Genomic DNA, 16236 nt, shown 5'->3' with positions numbered 1-16236 from the left:
AGCCAGGGCCCTGGCTGCCCACTAAAGACCACACGAGTGCTGTGGCAACCAGGAAGCTGGTTGGAAAAACAGAAAACTTCAGATAACAAAGCAGTCTTACCCAAAACAACTATCTTTTCATGTGTATCAAAAAGGCCAACTTCTATGGTAACATGAGATTCTAGTCTAGTGCTGCTTAAAAACGTGCCTTGCTACTTCTACCTTTCTAGTTTCTAAATATCTGATGTGAGTGGGTTTTAATGGCCAGCCAGGGCCCTGGCTTTCCACGAGAAGAGGGCAGTGATGCTTTAGAGGTCGGGCCTGAGCACCTCATCTCTTGCCCTCTGATCCCCCATTTGTCCACACTTCAAAGAAAACACCGTTCAGACCCTATTCTTCCCAACTTCCCCCACAAACCCCCACTTGATTCCTAAAGCAGACAGAGGGGCTGCAGCTCAGGCTGGAGGGAAGTGGCGTGGCACCCCCGCTCCATCTGCCGCAGCACTGCCCCCACCCCAGGCCAGCAGGGGTGGTGGTGACCTGTGCTCTAGGGCTGAGCCTCTGCCGGCTTCTCCATCTGCCCATGGAGCAGAGTTGCGAACGTGCTATCTGTTCCCTGACTTCCTCTTTGCCACCTGAGCTTCTCCAGGAATTCTCTGGTCACGGCTTCTGGGAAAGGCCTTCAGGGGCCACACTTCCTCGAGTGAGGTGGCCCTGGGCCAGAGGGTACCTGGCGTCTCCCAGCTCTGAAAACTGTAGCTCTGACAGCCTATGGAGTTGAAAGGACCATAAGTACAGAGCAGCACTACTCACCTTTCAATGATGTCCAGGCGCAGTTGGTGACCATAAGGCAAGGTGATGAGCTCCAGCCCTGAGTTCACGCCCATGTTCTTCCTCATCTCTTCCGAGACTTCAAGTATCCTCGCGACCTGTCAAGAACACAGGTTGAAATGAACTGGACCAGGAAGTGGGCTTGCTGCGAACATGGAAAGAAATACACTAAACCGGGACACTGTGGATGCACTTGACTTGTGGCACTTCTTTTTGAGCAGCAGCATCTGAAAATACAGTCTTAATACACTATTTGGAGGCTTTTGATACATATACTGGAATGTAAAACCTGGCAGGAAAATACCTAGATTGGTCTGCAGATTTGGTGTTTCTGCCCAGCCAGAGAACAGTGTGGTTCTTCGAGCTTGTGTCTAACATGGCTGGATCCTGCTGCTAGATTTGCCGCCAACAGCAGGGCTATGTGCGCACGGAGCAGACTGATCCCCGGCAGTGGAAAAGTGGAGCTGCGTCCAAGTGCCACTCTGCTGCAGGCTCTGCCGTTTATGTTCTCGCTTAACGGCAGGGCTGGCTCCTACTACCCGTAATCACGCCTCTCCTGGGCTCAGTAAACGCACTGTACATCTGGAAACTATTAGAAACATGTACGGCTATGTGAAACCTGAGGTCTCAAACACACCCACTTCTCCCCCTGAGAGGTCTTCCTTAAAGAAAATCTGGTTTGTTTGTCCCAGTCAGCACTCCCCATCTCAGTTCCAGTGTGTGATCACAGCTTATTGGAATCAGGTATTAGTTAACCACTTATAGTTATTACATTACTTCCAAATGCTACAGCTGAGTCAGGGCATCTCTAAAACGGGGCTGGTGACACTCACAGAGCACTGATATGTTGATACTAACAGTGCAATGAGCAGATGTGTGTGTGTGCTAAGTCGCTTCAATTGTGTCCGACTGCAACCCTATGGACTGGAGCCTGCCAGGCTGTCCATGGGATTCTCCAGGAAAGAATCCTGGAGTGGGTTGCCATGCCCTCCTCCAGGGGATTTTCCCATTGAACCCACATCTCCTGTGGCTTCTGCATTGCAGGCAGATTCTTGACTGCTAAAACACCAGGGGAGGTCCAACTAGCAGATATAATGGGTCAAACCATCCCTGGACATGTGGCAGACACAGGACAATTCCTTTCCTCGTTCCTGTGGAGTTGTTCTCCACGATAATTATCCTGAGCATATGAACAGTCCAGGTGTCTTCATAACAGTCCACCAAAAACATCTGGCAGTTTAGCTGATATTAACCTTGACCTTTAACTTCTGTAGTTGAGCAAAGGCACCACCATCAGTCCTGGGGATGAGCTGTCCAGTGCAGACTCCAGAATAAGATGCAGGATTCATCTGCTCTCGGCCTCAGTTTCCCCTTCTCTAAAACAACTGCTGAGTTTACCTTCCTCAAGGACTTTGCCAAGGATCAAATGACCCTAAAACCCGAGCTATTTACAAAGCTAAGTTATGAATCACTGGCCATGTGGAAGGGGGAAGAATTCTGGCCCGATCTCTGGAAAGAGATTTACACCTTGACCATGACAAGGCAGCCGAGATGGACACCCTGGTCACCTGCAGTCACACACTCTTTGCTTGTTTAGACATCTGCCCTGTCAGAGGCTCCAAACCTAACACATTCAGTCCACACACACTCTGTAATAGTCACAGGCTTGTCGTTGATTCGCTTTTATTCTGGAAGCTGTATTCCCCTCTTGCCTGTTTTCCTTCAGTGTAAACATGCAGTCCCCTGGTCACTTTCCTGACGTATTATCAGGAAAAGCCAACACCTGGTTGCCCCAAGGCTGAGCTCTGGGACAAGGGGTCCTGAGGTCACAGAGCAGCCTGGATTAGGGCTCCTGGGAAAGCCTGGGGCCATGATGCTCAGAGAGGGAGAGGAAGGATGAGCACTTCTAGAGGATTCACTCTGAGCTGGACCCGGCGGGGCAGAATGACACCCGTCCTCATGAGACCCGGCTGCCTTCTGCTCTCCTGATCTTAGCCATCCTGGCTCTGCAGGGTCTCTTAGTTTTGTCCGCTCTTCATCCGACTGCCTGGGGAATGGCTGTGGTGACCCAGTGGAGCCCCGACAGGAGCCTGGCTGGCCTTCTTCCCAGCTGCCAGGAACCATCTACCGAGAAATGAGGTCGCCGTCTCGGTTGCCCTCCGTAGAGGACTCTGATGGGCACTCTGCACTTATGGGCCTGTCTCCCTCACTGAACTGCAGAGTGCCCTGAAGGAAGCAACCTGGAAGGAGCCCAGAAGTAGAGATTTAAAAACAAAGACAGACAGATTTGCCAGGCCCTCCCCCTACAGACCCCATTTCCCTCACTACCCTTCCAGAGTGAATCCTTCATAAACATAAAATCTCCCATGGTTCCGGGCCTCTCAGTCTCTGCAAGTGTGTGCTGCCTGCCACCTGGAAGATGCTTTTGTGTTCTGCATCACCAACTCCTATTCAGCCTTCAAAGCTTGTCTCAGAAATCCCCACCCTGACCCCTCCCTCCACTATGTTTGAGACGGTACCTTGGAGGCCCTGCAGAGCATTTCCCACCTGGACCGTGGTCCGAATTCTATGTCACTGTCGCTCCTGCCTCTCCCACCATGACCTGGCCTGACCTGACCTGGCCCACAGTTGGTGTTCAATCAAGGCTCAATACATAACACTAGGGAACCGTCACTCAGCCTGTCTGGGGCAGGCACTGTATGAGGGCTTTAGTCTTCACAAGCACCTGGACTGTGGTGCTCTTCTCCCTTTAGAAACTCAGAGGCGGCGGGCGGGGGGTCGGGGGGGAGGTTAGACTCAGGTAGCTCACCCCCAGAGGCCAGGCCCTTGGCCACTGGGCCCGTCTCCTTCTAGCTTCTGCAGAGACAAGTGGGTAAAGCAGAGCGTTACCCATTCACAGGGTGGGAGCGGCTCAGTGGACGCCCACCCAGCCCCAGCCTGCGAAGGGGTTTGCCCTGCTGCCTCCAGGCATTCAGGACCACCCACAGCCCCCACAGGCTGGGCTCTGGGCACAGGTGGGAACCAGCATTTGGGCCCTGGATGCTGCCCAGGCCAGCTCTAGGCTTCCGGGTGGGCTGGTCTGGTTGCAGTTAGAGTCAGTTAGGTGACAACAGCCTTTGTTTTACTTCTTAAGAGATGCTTGCTGTTCCTGCTCTGTTGGCAAAGCCCTGCAGTCAGTAGTTCAGGAAGAGGATAAGGAAATGAGGGCGGAAGGAAGACGAAACAGCCCCGCCCTGGGGACTAGGGGTGGGCTCATCGTCAGGGGGCTCCCGCTCAGGTCTCTGCCTCACTGCCTGGGGGCTCCACCCAGCGCCTCTTCCAGGGGGGCCTAAAGGCATACGGGGGGGAGTGGGACCCCCACCAGGAGGACAGAATGCAGACAGAGAAACAGAACAAAGAGGAGGCTACACATTCCTTCAGCTGAGAACAGACTGCCAAGGCAGTGGGAAGGTTCCAGACTCCTGTGAAGAGCAGTCGGGCCTCTCACCTCCTCCTAGACTACTACCAAGTCCTGCCTGAGAACACAGCGGGGAAGCATTCATTTACTCCCAGAAATTAGGCTGTTCTGTAAACCCAGAGCCATGTTCCCACAAGGAGCTTCCTCCACCGAGAACTCAAACAGGTTCACACCAGGCTCCTGGCCTGCTGGTGTGGTTCTGCTGTCTCAGACCCAGGGCCTATTCATACCAACTAGAACAGGAGACTAAATCCTCTTCCTGTCCAAACAGGTTTAGCTCCCTCTGAATGAGATAAGGTCTTAACAAGGAAAATTATCTGACCACTTGGGGCCCTGCCCAAGGACACCCAGTGAACCACACAGACAGTCCTTGTTCCTCCAACACAGCCCCATTCCTGGCAGCCCCTCGGCTGTTTGCCCCGAAACAGCCAGCGCCTGCTTAATATTCCTTAAGACAGCTTTGGGAGGTCCCATGCGCCCTGTGAGCCTCCATCAACCGAGGAACTCCCTGGGGAATGCTTGGAGATTAGATTTCCTGCCATGATTCATGACCCAGGAAATTTATTTAGGAAAACCAGTTCCTCAATAAGCCCTGACCTTTGAAGCTAATTGACTTCACTGAGCTACAAATGAAAAAGGGCTTTAAATCTAAGGCCTCATCTGTTGCTCAAATGAAGGGATCTGTCTCCTTATATTGAGGGGTGGGCTGAGCACACCCCAGCCTTAAACGCTTGCTTTCGAGAAATTACTCTCTGAAGGATGAGGTTGTCTTGGGGCCAGCTATGAACAAAAGCCACCCATATCTAAAAGAAATGCATCAAAAATGATAATTTTTTAAAAAATGATGATGTAAACAGAGGTTTATATAGTCACATGGAAAGATAGTCATGCTATATTGTTCCATGAAAGACAAAAAAGGTTTGAAGTGGTATGCATAGGCCTGTGGCATTTCTGTGGTAAACAAATAGATATGCGTGCAATTATTTACACATCTATTGGCGGAACAAATGTTAACAACGGTGATCACCAAGAAACTGGATTTTGTGTGGTTTTCATTTTTTTTCTCCTAATCTGTATTGTGTAATTTTTCTAAAATGATATCTTTTATAATTGTTTTATATTTTTTCTCAACTGAGCAAGTAACTTTAAAAATTTTACCCTAAAGACCATTTTCATAACAATAAAAATAAATATATAATGTACATATGTGGCATATAATGAAATAAAAACCACGAAGGCTCTGCTACTCCAGAAACTCCATTTTCATCTACAATCTACTCTTCTTTGGACTTGACTTCACCAGTTCTGATGGAGTTCAGGCAGGGGGAGAATTGAAAATCCACACGAGCTGGGAGAAGGGCACGGCAGGGGTTGGGGGAGGAGAGCAGGGTCCTGGGTGGCCCTGTATCCTTCTGTCCCAGGTGAATTTCACAAGCTTCCTGCCTGGGCAAGGGTTGTCACAGCCTGGGTTCCCACCCCTTCAATAAATCCCACACCCAGGTCATCATCTCCATTGTCCTATGAGCAAACAAGCCACAAGGTAAGGCAGAATGAGGCCCAGACAGAACCGCCTTTCAAGCATCTGGAAATTCCTCCGGCACCTACCTTGCAGTCCACGCTGAGCAAGTGCTGGGCAATGACCTTGGGGTCACTGTTGGTGAACAGTTCTTTTGCACGTTTCAGCATCGAAGTTTCCAGGGGCTTGTTCTCAGGAGGAAGCAGCTTCGACTCAAAGTCATTGGGCTTGAACGAAGAGGTGGTCTCTAGGAGGGGCATCACAAATGTGTCCTGGTCCTCCCCCACTGTGTCCCCTGGGGCTGGCGGCGGCTTCCAAGGCCTTGTCCTATCATCATCATCAAGGATCAAGTAGCTGGTGTCAGAGTTCCGGGTGCCCAGCCCCCCATTCTGCTTGGCTGTCAGCAACTCCACGTAGCTGTCCTGGGCACAGAAGGGCAGCCTAGATGCCCCATCATAGCTGGCCGCCAAGGCTGGGTTCAGTTCGCAGTAGTTGGCTTCAGAGTTGAGCCAGATAGATGGGGACGGGGGAGCTTTGAGCAGGGGTGCCTTGCAGGGCTTGGGGGGCGGCTTGGGGCATAGCTGGCTGTCTGAGCCCCTCAGCGCCTCCCCTGGCCTAGCGTCTGAGGAGACCCTCCGCACCACAGCTGGACTCAGAGTGGGCTCGCTGCCCGTCCTGAACACTGGTGAGTTTGGGCAGGGGCTTGTGCCCACACTTGGGGACTGAGGAGTCAGCTTACCGCCTGTGGAGGATAACAGAGGGTCAGAAAAAGCTCAGCTGTGAGGAAAACACAAAACAGACAAAATTAGAGTGACAGCTTCTGGCCCTCAATTCATACTCTAGGGCTTTGATTTTTACCCACAAAAGACCAGCCAGTATGACCACTGCAGGTCTGGTCTAGAGCAGTCAAGAGCATCTCAAGGGCATAGGTGGCCCCATGCCACTTCTTGGGGAATTCTAAATCCTGGTGACTACCCACAGCTGGGCAGCAATGCCATTTTATGGTCACAGAAGGTTATACAGTCAAAACAGGGAAATACATAGAGCTTGGAGGGTGGTGAGTAATCTAACCTTACCCTAAGAAACATGTCTTTAGTCACATAGTATAAAAGGGGGAGGGGTCTGAGTCACTCTCAAAGCCAGAGTGGATCCTGCCAGCTTTAAGGAAGAGACAGAGACACATGGGGAAGGGAGAAAAAGATGCTGAGAAAACCCACTTTCAAACAGTTTATGAAGGGGTGACAGGAAAAATCATCCTGTGGTTCCCCAAGGAAGGTCCATTACAAAAATAATGAAAAACAATCCCATTGCCTATTAACACAATTGCTTACCTGGTTCCCCCACATCCCACACCATCTCACTCTTCCAGCTGTGACAGCAGAATGGAGAGGAGGCGGGGTTTCTACCAGGAACCCCTGGACTGACCCATTCACCCTCTCCCCAGGGAGGAGACTAAGGGGAAGGCACGTTTGTCATGATGACCACCAGTTTGCAGTTGGGCTCAGAGTCAGGAAACCTAGGTTCAAAGGCTGGCTTCACCACTTACTAGACAGATGCATCTACAGGTCAATTATATCCATGCCTCAGTCTCCTCACCAAAAAGAGGATAACCATGCTCACCTTTAAGGCTTCTTATGAGGCTTAAAAGCTAGCACACATTAAGCATCCAGGCTCTCCTGTGGCTCAGATGGTAAAGAATCTGCCTGTAATGCTGGAGACCTGGGTTTGATCCCTGGGCTGGGAAGATACCCTGGAGAAGGAGATGGCAACCCACTCCGGTATTCTTGCCTGGAGAATTCCATGGACAGAGGAATCTGGTCCATGGGCTCACAAAGAATTGGACACGACTGAGTGACTAACACACACACACACACAGAGTACATGGAGTTGCAAAGAGTCGGACACAACTGAGTAACACACACACACACACACACACACACAGCATCCAGCTCAGTGATTTGCATCTGGATACAGTTCTATGAACCCCTCAGCCTCCAGATGTGGAGTCTTATGTCTTTCCCAAATTAGGTGACCAGAAGGAGCAGGGGAGACAGCCTGCAGAAAATCAGGGGAACACCATCACCCTCCTCCCCCCAAATTCCCAAAGACTTACCAATTGGCAGGTAACTTTCTGACTGGTGGGCTTTGAGGGACAAGGCTCTTCTGTCCTGCATGTGATCCAGGCAGGCTGGCTGGCTCCCACTCTTCTCTTTATTTCTGAAGCAAAAGACAAATAGGGCAGAAACATGTCATTAAATCGTAAAACCTTTAGGCAACATCATGGAAAGTTTAAAAAAAGAAAAAGACTGCTCAGAATGAGAGCACTCCCATATAGCCTAAGAGTAAAGGAATGTTGGCTGGAGGAGGAAATCACTGATGGGGGTGATTAGTACATGACTGTGCCATGGACTCCTTGCCGTGTCCCCAGGACCCATCCAGTTAGATCCCCGGCTGCTGCTTCTGAGTCTTTCCATCCTGTTAAGCAGAGCAGGGTAAAGGCTTCAAGATACTCTCAGGAAAATCTGATAAGCTGGAATGTGTACTTTCAACAGCGCCTAAAATTACTTACAGACCCAGGAGGAATGACTTGTATAACTAACACGCGTTTTCCACCAAGCCTTTCAGTGTCACAGTTAGGAAGGAGGCTGTGGGGCAGTTTCCAGTGGAAAGTTCAGTGTCCCCCAAATAACCTGCAGGATTGCCCAGGGAGGCTGTCATACCCATTCAGAAGGACCCCACTGGGGGATCCCCTGGCCAGCCTCCTTGGGCTGAGTCAGGGAAAGGGCCGTGGGGTCATCAAGCAAGCTGGGAGGCACAGGACACAGCATCACAGGGAAAGTAGACCCTAACAACACGATTCACCAGCATGGCTCTGCCCCTTGCCAGTTCAGACTGGCAGTTTCTCTGATTGGGAAGCACAGAGCACAGCAGCGCAGGGCAAGCAGGCCCAGCAGACCCTAGTGACACAGTTCGCCAGCATGGCTCTAACTCTGCCCGTTCAGATCAGGAATTACTCTAATAAGCACCAAAGAACAGAATCTCCCGTTAGCTAAAACAGAAAGCACTTCACCAGTCGAGTGGTAATGAACTTTATTAGTCACCACCCCCAACCCCCAAACTTATGTTACAGAAATTGTGAAAGTTCTTTCCTACCTTTGCAGACAACCAGAGGGGAAAAAAAAAAAACAAAAAACAAAACAAAACCAAACAGCCCCCAAACTCCAGCAACCCCTCAGAGATAAGGCTGGGCAGAGGGCAAATTCCAAAAGACAGTGGCTTCAGTGAAGCGATATTTAAGCAGTGATCCCCACCAGCAGTCAGACTCCGTGGTCATACACTGGCCTGGAATGTAACCTGGCCAAGCGCACACCTTTTTGGGGGGGTGGGGGCAACCATCTGGCCTGACGTCAGGGAATGTGGGGAGCCACTGGCGGGCGGAGGGGCAGGGCTTCCAGCCTCTTCCGTGTTGAGTCCACCCCACCCCCACATCTAGGTCTTTCTGGACCTGCAGCCTATGCCAAGTGTGATAAGGCTTAGCAAGCTCTGCTTTCAAAGAGCAATCCCCAAGAGTGGCTCTGTTAGCTTTGTGTTATCAACAAGGAGACTTTCTAAGCTTTTCTTTCATTTTTATCTTAAAAATTTTTTTTTGTATTTTAAATTCAGGTTGTTGAGGGTAGACCAAGGGGCCTTCCTTCCCAGCACTGTTCCTAGCAGGGGTTCTGCGGGTCACTCTGGCTCTGTTCACATTAACTCCCTACTCATTAGTTGATCAACCAACCCCTAACTCCCAAAAGAACAGAAGATAGTGTTTTAATATTAGGCTGGTACAAAAGTAATTGTAACTCTGGACTATGAATTTTAAATCTTATAACTAGGCTCAAACACATCTTTATTAATCAAAATACAAACCATTACAATCAACATGTTTCTTTGCCAAGGAGAAATAAGTTTGTTTATTCCTGTAGCATAAAAATCCATGCTTTGAGATTCAATGAACTCTTTTGGAAAGCATTTTCTGCCTCCTGCTGGATGTGGAAGCATTTTCCCTGCGAAAAGTTGTTGAGATAATTGAAGAAGCAGTAGTCGGTTGGTGAGAGGTCAGGTGAATATGGTGGATGAGACAAAACTCTGCAGCCCAATTCGTTCAACTTTTGAAGTGTTGGTTGTGTGACATATGGTCAGGTGGTGTGGAGAAAAATTGGGCCCTTTCTGATGACCAATGCAGCTTCCCTGGTGGTTAAAGCGTCTGCCTGCAATGTGGGAGACCCAGGTTCAATCCTTGGGTTAGGAAGATCCCCTGGAGAAGGAAATGGCAACCCACTCCAGCGTTCTTGCCTGGAGAATCCCATGGATGGAGGAGCCTGGTGGGCTACAGTCCACGGGGTCGCAAAGAGTCAGACACGAGTGAGTGACTTCACTTTCACTTTTGATGACCAATGCCGGCTGCAGCTGTTGCAGTTTTTGGTTCATCTCATTGATTTGCTGAGCTTCCTTCTCAGATGTAATGGTTTCACTGGGATTCAGAAAGTTGTTACGGAACAGACTGGCAGCAGACCACCAAACAGTGACCATGACCGTTTTTTGGTGCAAGTCTGGCTTTGGGAAATGCTTTGGAGTTTCTATTCGGTCCAACCGCTGAGCTGGTTGTCGTCAGCTGTTGTATATAATCCACTTTTTGTCGTGCGTCACAATCAGATTGAGAAATGGTTCATTGTGGTTGCATAGAGTAAGAGAAGATGACACTTCAAAACGACAGTTTTTTAAATTTGTGGTCAGTTCATGAGGTATCCACTTATCAAGTTTTTTCATCTTTCCAGTTTGTTTCAAGTGCGGAACCACCATAGCATGAGTTCTTTGGCAACTTCCCATTTGGTTGTAAGAGGAGCTTCAAAGATGCTCTCAGATGATTGTCGTCAACTTTGAATGGCCGGCCACTATGCTCCTCATCTTCAAGGCTCTCATCTCCTTTGCAAAACTTCTTGAACCACCACTGCATTGTACAGTCATTCAAAGTTCCTGGGCCAAATACATTGTTGATGTTGCAAGTTGTCTCTGCTTTTGACCCATTTTGAACTCGAATAAGAAAATCATTTGAATTTGCTTTTTTTCTAACATCATTTCCATAGTCTAAAATAAATATAATGCACAGCGTCTTGCCAACTTTTCTTTCTTGGCAACTAGATAACACGCTCAAGGACTCCTCACTGCCTGAGAGACAAGTCCAGTATTAACCTAGGGCACATCACTTGTAATTGACGGTGGGGCTAGCCCAGCACTCAGTTCTCTGAACTCTTCTCTCCAAGATCCCCCAAGGGTCAGCCTGCAGCCCCCAGGCTCTCAGAATCTTCTGTCTTAGGAATCTCATCTCTTCTGACCTAGTCAATCACCCTTTCTGTGTGGACCAAGTCCTCATCTAAGCTTTCAGGACTAACTTCGCTCCCTAACTCCAGAGCTGTTGCTGGACACTGGCCCTTTGCAAGCCCAAAGTCGCACCTCAGATGGAGCAACTGGTTTTCCTCCAAAGTCTACCCACTCTGGTCCCTCCTTTGGTATCTGACTTGCCCGTCTCCACCTCCCCACAAGCAGAGGTGTCAGGAAGCCTGGTTCTGAGCCTCCTGACTTTCCTCGCTACTCCATCTGCATAGCCTGATCCTTCATAGCTCACTAGCTGCCTTCCTGCTCCTCTCCCCTCTCACCCTTCTTGCACATCACCATTCCGTCTTGTTCTTAGGACACTCCATTCCCTATGTTAAGTCTTTGAGGCACCTCAAAGTCTGGCACGAAAGCCTCCCTGATCTGGTGGGGTCAGCTCCCTAAACCTCCCTCTGTCAGCCCCCTGCGTGGACACACCCTTTGTTCCAGTTCCTCCAGTTTCCACACTCTGAGCCACGCTTGCCCTTTTCTAACTCTGCAACTCAGGCTCTGTCTGAGCCCCCTCCCTCCAGGGGGACACCCTCCCCTCTGCAGCATCTATCCAAATGTCCCCTAGCTTTCAGACCAGCCGGAATCCGTACCTCCTTCACAAGGTCTCTCCTGGTCAGCCTTCCCCTTCCTCAGCAACAGCACCATTTTTTTTATTTTTTTTGGCACCAACTCAACTGGCAACTGAGCTTCCCAAGTAGCACTAGAATAAAGAACCCACCTGCCTCAGGAGACCTAAGACACGCAGGCTCGATCCTGGATTGGAAAGATCCCCTGGAGGAGGGCATGGCAACCCACTCCAGTATTCTTGCCTGGAGAATCCCGTGGACAGAGCAAGCTGAAGGGCCAGTCCATGGGGTCATAAAGAGCCGGACACGACTGAAGCGACAGCACAACTGGGAACTGTGCAATGCCCTGTGTCAGCGATTCCAGCGCCACTTGGAGTTCCACTAACATCTTTCATTGTTCCTCTGCTCCTATGGGAAGCTCGTCTGCTGAGCAGAGCTGGGCCCTGGCCAGGTGAGTGCCCCCATGGTCCCAACACCACCCGAGGAGGCCCTGACTCACCTGAGGAGGTTGCCCCTGGGCAAGCCCTGCTCTCGGGCCTGGGTTCCGCCCACAGTGAGGCTCAGCCTCTTGGCCGCGTCCGGCCTCCCCTCAGTGAGGCTGCCCTCGTGGGCCCGGTCTGGGGAGGAGGCTCCGTAGCGCTCCTCCAGGCAACGCAGGGGCACCGTCCTGTTGACGGGCTGGAAGATGATGGCTCCGCTCTGCTGCGAGATGGGCCGCCGGTTGCCCACATAGCAGCGTACCAGGCCAGGGATGGAGTCGAAGCTCTCCATCTCAAACTGGTACTGCACGCGGCTGTAGGCCTCGCTGAGCCGCACCACCGTCCGGCGGATCTTGAAGTGCTGAGGGAGGTTCTTCCACTGGCAGGTCAGGACGAAGTCTCCCGGGCTGGACAGAGAATCACGAACCAGGAAGTCACCATCTCGCTGCATGAGGTTTTCTGACACCTTTGGGACAGAACGGCGAGTGAGGAACAGGCAAGGCAAGCTTAGCTGCACTACGGACAAGGCTATAATGTCTCCTCTTCCTCGGTCGGCTCTTTATTTTGTCAAATTCTGAGAAGATTCATTCACTTATGAACTATTTGTTGATCACCTACTGTGTGGCATCACCGACTCAATGGACATGAGTTTGAACAAGCTCGGGGAGATGGTGAAGGACAGGTAAGCTTGGCGTGCTGCAGTCTATGGGGTTGCAGGGTCGGACATGACTGAACAGCAACACTGTGTGCCAAGTACTGCTGTAGGCACTGCATTTATATAGTGAATGAAGCTGAGCCTCCACTGGCTCAGAGCTTCTGTTTTCACTGGAGAGCTTCTATTCTAGTAGGACAAAAAAGGAACAGGTATGCCATGTCAGATGTTGTAAAGTTAAGGAAAAAGTAAATTGGGATGGGGGCTGACCTTTTAAATATGGTGGTTAGGAGGGTATCAGGAGAAGATGACATCTATGCAGACCTGAAGGATGTGAAGTGATAAAACTAAATTTGTGTCTGGTGGGTCTGATTCTTTCTCTCCCTGCAACACCTGGAGGAGGATGTTGGTTGTCATCTATGGGTCATCCTCAGAGCCCTCTCCAAAGGAACCCCTCTCCAGGCCTGGTGGGTGGGGAGGAGGAGGGTCTGCATGCAGGTGGAAGCCAGGGACAGTAGAACTAGACCTCTGAGGGTGGCTCTGGGCACAACGATTATTCTGTGGGCCTGGAACAAAGTGGCCAGTCTCTCATCCCACAGAGTTATTGGGAAGGTTATATATTTGTATACATAATATACGAGGCATCCCTGGTGGCTCAGTTGGTAAAGAATCTGCCTGCAATTCAGGTGACCTAGGTTTGATCCCTGGGTTGGGAAGATCCCCTTGAGGAGGGCATGGCTACCCACTCCAGTATTCTTGCCTGGAGAATCCCCACAGACAGAGAAGCCTGGCAGGCTACAGTCCATGGCTTCGCAAAGAGTTGGATACGACTTAGCAACTAAACCACTGCCACATAATATACACAAAGCACTAGCACAGAGACTGGAACATAGTAGATGTTAAAAAAATCATTAGCTATAAGGATACTGAAGTTGGTAACAAAAGGAGAATTTAAACTGTGTCATAGAATGGTTGTTCCCATAGCTAGTCTGCCTGGGTTTGCATTCTGGCTCTTCTGTGAGACAAGTTACGTGTACAAGTTACACTCCATTACATCATCTGTAAACCAGGATAATATCTCCTACAGAGTAGCTATAAAAATTTAAAGGAGTAAAGTGTTAACTATGTATGTGTTAGTCAGAGTCGTGTCTGACTCTCTGCAATCCCATGGACGATATAGCCTGCCAGGCTCCTCTGTCCATGGGATTCTCTAGTTAAGAATGCTGGGGTGAGTAACCATTCCCTTCTCCAGGAGATCTTCCCAATGCAGGGATCGAACTCAGGTCTCCTGCATTGCAGGTGGCTTCTTTACCATCTGAGCCACCAGCGAAGCCCTTCAGAGTTAACTACAACGATCATTATTATCGTTACAGTCTTTAGATATACAATCTAGATGATGTATAGCTGAAAATTTATCCTCATGGCAAGTGGGAAACAAATTTTATGATTATGATAAGGAGAATGATGGTGATGACAGATATCAGATTTATAAACTTTGACAAGTTTTCCAGGACCTGCCAACATTTGATCAGCTAGCTCAGAATAGTATGTTACCATGGTTACCTTAAAATTGCATCTTAGCCTTAAAAATGTTTTCACACAGAAATTCCACTTCTTGGAAGTGAGCCTGAGGAAATGATGATAGTGATGAACACAGTAGTTATCTTAAAGGGTGTTGGGAGAGTGCCCAATACAGAGCGGAGCAAACATACAATGGATGCAGACAATGGGGGCTGGCTGAGAACATTTCATAGCAGGAGAAAATTCCCAGGTTACATCATTACGGGAAGAAAGTGGGCTGCTAAGTTATAGGCAAAATGAGCTCAAGCTTGATTTGGAAAAGTCTGGCAGGATTTATATCAAAATATTCATAGTGGTTATCTCCAGAAGGGAGAATTATGGGTGAGAGTTTAATTTGCTCCTTTTTTAATTCTATTTTCTATCATCAATTTTAAGCTCAAAGAAGAAAAACAAAGTTGAAATAAGAATTATTTCTTTGATGGTGCTGAGAATCTGCTACATTAAAAACAAAACAAACCCATTCACAATATGATGCCCCTCCCCCACCCCCCCTTTCCTGTCCTGTGGTCCTGAGTGACTGACTGGTCGGATCATGTTACAATAAAAACTCAAGGAAAATTCTATACCTCAATTCTGCACTTATTTTTCAATTTCTATACTATTAAATACAAAAACATTATTCATGGCTATGACCCAAAAGACAATCACACAAAGTATATTCTGGCCATGAGTCTGTCTGGCCATGAGTCTGTCTGGCCATGTCTGTGGTCGCTGGTATAATTCCTCTTCCCTATTTCTGGGCCAGGGGCCGGATGGGGCAAGGGTAGAGAATGAATAATTGCCGGCCCCACTAGGGCACAGGCGGCCTATTTCTCTGGGTTACCTGCCCTGATGATACCCTCTTTTCACCTGAAATTAAACCACGGCCTTAAGAAGGAAGCAGGCTCCACAGGGTATGAGGCTGCAGGCAGCTGGCCAAGAGTTCAATTAGCTGAACCACAGCCCGCCCTCATACTCCCCGAGGTGCCACCCTGCATGGCTGCCTCCCGCTGGGCCCGTGTTTACAGACCACAGAACACCTGCTTTTCCTTCATCCCCTCACTGGCCACAGGCAAATGGACTTTGAATTCCTGACCTTAGCTCTTCCCAAGATCTCCTTAGAAATGGGCCTACGTTAAGTCACCGCAAGCCACTTCATATTATTTCATTTGGGCTGAACTGGAGCTTGCTCCTAATGGCCCTGGGCACATGACCCTGTGTGCGGGCGGGTACCTGTCGGGGGATGCGGCCGTGGTACCAGGCGTGGCTGCGCAGATCCTCACTGCTCAGCAGCAGCTCCTCCTCCAGCTCCTTCTTCAGCCTCTCGGGGGTCCTGTCCATGACGTGCCTCTCCTTGGAGAACTGCAACACAGGGACCCCAGTCACCAGTGACCTTCCCACCCTGCTCAGACTGGCGAGCCCAGGCCAGCCACCCGGAGAAGACGGCCTTGCAGTCAGCTGCTTTGCTATCAAAGCGGTATATGCCCAAAGCCCCGGTCAGGTAGGGGAGCCTGGATAATGATTACAATTAGCTGTGACCTTTCATTTCTCTGGCTGCAAGTGTGCAGTAAAATTTTCACCTGCACACAGGGACTATGACAGCAGAGTTAGCCAAGCTGTTCCTTTTATCCGTCTGCTCGTGTAGCAGCTGAAAACGTGGGGAGCAGGGTGGGGGGCACCAGGGAGAGAGATGTGTGGGGCATGAGGAATATCGAAGTTGCCTAGGGAGCTTCCTCATTCTCCTTCTGAACTGTCCTGACACACAGCTGGGA

At 49.8% G+C, this 16236-nt stretch overlaps 1 protein-coding gene across 9 annotated transcripts in view; it reads right to left on the bottom strand.

Annotated features, from left to right (window-relative positions):
* BCAR3 (BCAR3 adaptor protein, NSP family member) overlaps window positions 1–16236 on the bottom strand; it is a 221810-nt gene that overhangs the window by 13916 nt on the left and 191658 nt on the right. For 7 of the 9 annotated variants that reach the window (NM_001024483.1, XM_010803299.4, XM_005204270.5 and 4 more), the window contains 5 exon segments: window positions 793–908; window positions 5873–6525; window positions 7897–8000; window positions 12273–12718; window positions 15698–15826. In NM_001024483.1, the coding sequence (NP_001019654.1) occupies window positions 793–908; window positions 5873–6525; window positions 7897–8000; window positions 12273–12718; window positions 15698–15826 (1448 nt within the window). 9 annotated transcript variants of the gene reach the window in all.

Source organism: Bos taurus, chromosome 3, assembly GCF_002263795.3.
Source record: "Bos taurus isolate L1 Dominette 01449 registration number 42190680 breed Hereford chromosome 3, ARS-UCD2.0, whole genome shotgun sequence".
Classification (NCBI taxonomy): domain Eukaryota; kingdom Metazoa; phylum Chordata; class Mammalia; order Artiodactyla; family Bovidae; genus Bos; species Bos taurus.
Note: the sequence above shows the minus strand (reverse complement) of the source record. Positions and strands in the feature narration are given on the sequence as shown.